At 47.0% G+C, this 5,557-nt stretch overlaps 1 protein-coding gene across 1 annotated transcript in view; it reads right to left on the bottom strand.

The window, feature by feature from the left end:
* Positions 1–3,871: 3,871 nt before the first annotated feature.
* The window catches only part of MILR1 (mast cell immunoglobulin-like receptor 1), a 26,198-nt gene continuing 24,512 nt past the window's right edge, over positions 3,872–5,557 (bottom strand). Inside the window, exons 8-9 of the mRNA XM_011997115.1 lie at positions 4,931–5,011; positions 3,872–4,205 (exon numbers count right to left, since the gene is read on the bottom strand). Of these exons, the coding sequence (XP_011852505.1) occupies positions 4,959–5,011 (53 nt within the window). The 3' untranslated portion in view covers positions 3,872–4,205; positions 4,931–4,958. The remainder of the gene's footprint in view (positions 4,206–4,930; positions 5,012–5,557) is intronic.

The raw sequence follows: 5,557 nt of genomic DNA, 5'->3' as shown, positions 1-5,557 counted from the left end.
AAAAGAAGTGTGGGCTCTGGTGTCACTCAGATCTGAGTTCCTTTCCTGTTTCCAACAGGTGTTAGCTGAATGAACTTGTGAGTCAGTTTCTTTTTGTATGAAAAGAGGGAAATAAGAGTACCTGCCCCAGGCCAGGCACAGTGGCTCACACCTGTAATCCCAGCACTTTGGTAGGCTGAGGCAGGTGGATCTCCTGAGATCAGGAGTTCGAGACCAGCCTAGCCAACATGGTGAAACCCCATCTCTACTAAAAATACAAAATTAGCCAGGTGTGGTGTCATGTCCCAGCTGCTCAGGAGGCTGAGGCAAGAGAATCACTTGAACTCGGGAGGCAGAGGTTGCAGTGAGCCAAGATCGCGCCATTTCACTCCAGCCTGGGGAACAAGAGCAAAACTCCGTCTCAAAAAAAAAAGAAAAAGAAAAAAAGTACCTGCCCCAAAGAGGTATTGTGGGACTATACGAGGACAGGCACACAAAGCACTTAGTAATAGTACCTGGAACATGCTATAAGCTCAATACATATATTATTGTTGTCATTTTTAATTAATTAATGTATTTATTTACCTACTGAGACAGGGCCTCACTCTCTTGCCTAGGCTGGAGTGCAGTGGTACACTGCAGCCTTGACCTCCCAGGCTCAAGCAGTCCTCCCAGCTCAGCCTCCTGAGTAGCTGGGCCTACAGACATGCTAATTTTAGTGGCAGTGATGCCTGGCTAATTTTTGTATTGTTTGTAGAGACAGGATTTTACCACATTGCCCAGGCTAGTCTTGAATTCCTGGACTCAAGCAATCCTTCTGCCTTGGCCTCCCAGGGTATTGGGATTATAGGCGTGAGCCACCACACCCAGCCCTATTGTTGCCATTGTTGTAGTTGTTGTGATAGAGGAAATGTTGGGAGGTGGTGTATCAGTCACCTCTGTGTCCTGCGTCATATCCCTGGGCCTTCCCTCTGACCCAGCTGCATCTGAGGGTCTACTGACTTTGCACTGATAGCTTCTTGCTTCAACTGCATAATACACATGTTCAGTTTCTGTCCTGGGGTGTTTGCAGTGCCTGGGGTGAGACACTGAGGGAAGCCTGCTTGGAATACCCACATGCTAGTCTAGAAGTGGGGGAGGTGTCACTTCCTGGGATGATCCTCAACCAATGAGGGCTGGACACCAATGGATAAATACCTCTCACTATCAATCCTCAAGTGGACAATACTGAGAAGAGGCTCTTGGACTCTTCAGAAGATTCCAGTGGACTCACATCCAGCTGCCCACCACAGTGCCCAACTCAGCAAAACACCCAGAACTGGCTTTTCCTGTGGCGCACTGGGCCTGCTTCCTAGGGCCACCTCCTACGTAAATGATTTGCACAGAAGGCCTTATTTCAGGCTCTGCTTTCAGGTCTAGTCCAGGATAAAATACAGGACCAGAAGGCCCTAGAAAGCAGCCTCAGGGAACAAATGAACCCCTAGGAATGGATGGCAACAAGGACTCCCTTGCTGGTGATAGGTAGGCAGTGAGAACCCTTAGCACACCACAGCTCCACAGTTCCTAAGACCTTCCCTTGCCATGTGGAATGAGGTTTAGAAAGAAAAGAGGCAGTGAATGCCAGCATTCCAGCACTTGAAAAGTTTGGGGCAATGCTAATTATGTGGATTGTGAAGCTAGTTGGCTTCTCTTAGCTGCCTTAGAAGCTTTGCAAGGAGAAAATGAGAGGCTACCAGTTCAGGGCAAGCTGTGAAACCCCAAGGATAGGGTTTAAGCCACCCTCATTTATCACAGCCAGCTGGAAGACTGTGCTGAAAGCCAGTTCCAGGATCTGATCAAAATGGTGGGGCAACCAAGGAGGAGATGGAATGAGCACGTCTAGCAGTTCTGTTCTGCTAACTTCTGACACTGACAGGGGCTGGGTAGGCCTTGGGATGTGGACATTTGAGAATATGAAACTCCCAAAGCCCGCAAGCTCTCTTGAGAAGGAGAACAGCCCCTCTTCTTAGAAGACCTCACATGAGGCAGGCGCCTCACAATATTTTTTAAATTATTGTGGTAAGTTATACCTAACATAAAATTTACCATTTTAACCAATTTTAGGTGTGTAATTCAATGGGATTAAAAACATTCATTCATATTGACCGGCACAATAGCTCACACCTGTAATCCCAGCACTTTGGAAGGCCGAGGCAGGCAAATCACTTGAGGTCAGCAGTTTGAGACCAGCCTGGCCAACATGGTGAAACCTCATCTCTACTAAAAATACAAAAATTAACTGGGTGTGGTGGTGGTGCCTGTAATCCCAGCTACTCGGGAGGCTGAGGCACAAGAATCGCTTGAATCTGGAAGGCAGAGGTTGCAGTGAGCCTAGGTCATACCACTGCACTCCAGCCTGGGCGACAGAGAGAGACTCTGTCTCAAAAAACAATAAAAACAAAACTCATATTATTGTGCAACCATCACCACTTTCCATCTTTTTTCCAGAACTTTTTTGTCTTCCCAAACTGAAACGCTGTACCCGTTAGCCAGTCACTCCTAATTGTCCCCGGACCCCAGCCCCTGGGAACCACCATTTTATTTGCTTCACTATATTTTGCTTGTCTTCTTTAAGATCCACCCCTGTCTCCCTTATAGCTTAATAACCAGGGTCGGGTCTCAGCGGAGCCTGACGGGGGAAGGGCAGTTCCTGATGCTGAGCCACACAAAGACTGCAGCGTCTGCGGGTGCACTCCTCCAGGAGCCAGGGGAGCCTACAGCAGCGTGGGTCTGAGCGCGCTAAGGCGGTGAATGTGGATTTAAGACTACATCAGGAAATGGAGGGCCAGGCAAGGTGGCTCACGCCTGTAATCCCAGCACTTTGGGAGGCCGAGGTGGGCGGATCACTTGAGGTCAGGAGTTAAAGACCAGCCTGGCCAACATGGCGAAACCCTGTCTCTACTAAAAATACAAAAATTAGCCGGGGATGGTGGCACATGCTTGTAATGCCAGCTACTTGAGAGGCTGAGGCAGGAGAATCGCTTGAACCTGGGAGGCGGAGGTCGCAGTGAGCCAAGATCGCACCATTGCACTCCAGCCTGGGCGACAGAGTCAGACTCCGTCTCCAAAAAAGAAAAAGGAAATGGAGGTTTAGCGTCATGTCAAGGACACCTGGAACTGGTCCTAAACATGCATGATAGGTCTCCTTGAAGCTTGGATCCCACAGGACTCCACAGCTGAGTGGTTTAATACAAGATCCACAGCAAACCAGAGGCAATACTACATTCTGAGGGAAATAGGGTAGTTGTACTTGTTAAAATGATAGGATTTTTGGATATGCTGGGTTAAATAAAATATATTATTCCATTTCATTTCGCCTGTTTCTCTTCTTTTCTCGTTTTCTTCCTTCCTTCCTTCCTTTTCTTTCTTTCTTTCTTTTTTTTTTCTCTTCTTTTCTTTCATTTCTTTTTTTAACATAGATCTCACTCTGTTGCCCAGGCTGGAGTGCTGTAGTGCAATCTCGGCTCACTGCAACCTCCGCCTCCCAGGTTTGAGCGATTCTTGTGCTTCAGCCTCCTAAGTAGATGGAATTACAAGCACCCACCACTACGCCCAGCTAATTTTTTTGTATTTTTAGTAGAGACGGGGTTTCACCATGATGGCCAAGCTGCTCTTGAACTCCTGACCTCAAGTGATCCACCCACCTCAGCCTCCCAAAGTGCTGGGATTATAGGCGTGAGCCACCATGCCCGGCCATCTTTTCATTTTTTTATTGTGTCTACTAGAAAGAGTGAAAAGTGTGCCCATGTGGCTGACATTATATTTCTATTGGACAGTGGTGATCAGTGGAAAATATCATGGGGATGCCAGACAGGTGTGAGAATACTGAAGAGTCAGATGGCTCGGAGAAGGATGCATGTTCAGATGAATTTATTCTGGGAGACCCTTTCTTTACTAAAGCAATTCAGGGCCAGGCACATTGGCTCACACTTGTAATTCCAGCACTTTGGGAGGCCGAGGTAGGCGGATCATCTGAGGTCAGGAGTTCGAGACCAGCCTGGCCACTATGGTGAAACCCCATCTCTACTAAAAACACAAAAATTAGCCAGGTGTGGTGGTGGGTGCCTGTAATCCCAGCTACTTGGGAGGCTGAGGCATGAGAATCACTTGAATCAGGAAAGTGGAGATTGAATTGAGCTGAGATCGTGCCACTGAACTCCAGCCTGGGCAACAGAGTGAGAATCCATCTCAAAAAAAAAAAAAAAGGAAGAAGAAGAAGAGAGAGAGAGAGACAAGAGAGAACATAAAAGGCCACGTGAAGACAGAGGCAGAGGTTGAAGTGAGCCAACCACAAGCAATGTCCGGAGCCCCAGAAGCTGGAAGAGGCAAGGAGGCTCCCCCCGAGAAATTTTGGATAGAGCACAGCTCTACAGACACTTTGGTTTTGGACTTCTAGCCTCCAGAACTGTGAAATGGTTGCTCTAAGCCACCAATTTGTGGTCATTTGTGGCAGCAGCCCTAGGGGACTAAAACATTCTCCCTCCCCACAACTCAACAACGTGGACTCTCTCCCTGGAACGTGACTGGGAAAGGCAGCACATCAAGGCACACCTTTGGCATTAGTTAAATCAGGAGGGTAAGCTAAATCATGAACATTAATGAACATCATTTTTTTTTTTTTTTTAGATGGAGTCTCATCTTGTCGCCCAGGCTGTAGTGCAGTGGCACGATCTTGGCTCACTGCAACCTCTGCCTCCCAGGCTCAAGTGATTCTCCTGCCTCAACCTCCTGAGTAGCTGGGACTACACACACGCACCACCACACCCGACTAATTTTTGTATTTTTAGTAGAGACCAGGTTTTTGCCATGTTGGCCAGGCTCGTCTCGAACTCCTGACCTCAAGTAATCCACCTGCCTCAGCCTCAAGTTTGCTTTTTGTTCATGGAAATCAGCTTCATAAAAACCATCTTACCCTGAGATGTAGTTTGTTCCTGTAAATTTCAGAAGTTGAGTTCGGAATAGACATATCCAGGTTTATAAGAATCACAGGCTTCTGAAATATAAGAGGGAAAATAATTTCCTTAGGATATGTGACAGGCGAGGCTGTTTTTAAAAATCCTATTTCTAGTAGCTGGGTGGCCTGACAGAACCAGGTATTAACTAATTTTTTCCTGGACTGTGTTAAATAATTTATTCTTGAAAATGTTAGCTGGGCATAATGCCTCATGCTTGTAATCCCAACACTTTGGGAGGCTGAAGCAGGAAGATTGGTCAAGCCCAGGAGTTCCAGACCAGCTTGGGCAATATAGCAAGATACCTGTCTCTACCAAAAAAAAAAAAATTAGTCAGACATGATGGTGCACACCTGTAGTCCCACTACTCAGGAGCTTGAGGTGGGTTGATTGCTTCAGCCCAAGAGGTAGAGGGTGCAGTGAGCTGAAATTGTGCCACTGCACTCTGGCCTGGGTGACAGAGTGAGAGTCTCAAAAAAAAAGAAGAAAGGCAGGAAAGAAAGAAAGAAAAGAAAGAAAAAGGAAAGAAAGAAAGAAAGAGAAAGGAAAGGAAAAGAAAGGAAAGGAAAGGAAAGGAAAGGAAAGGA

Source organism: Mandrillus leucophaeus, unplaced genomic scaffold, assembly GCF_000951045.1.
Source record: "Mandrillus leucophaeus isolate KB7577 unplaced genomic scaffold, Mleu.le_1.0 Scaffold530, whole genome shotgun sequence".
NCBI lineage: Eukaryota > Metazoa > Chordata > Mammalia > Primates > Cercopithecidae > Mandrillus > Mandrillus leucophaeus.
The sequence above is the reverse complement of the archived record's forward strand: the minus strand, read 5'-3'. Positions and strand labels throughout refer to the sequence as shown.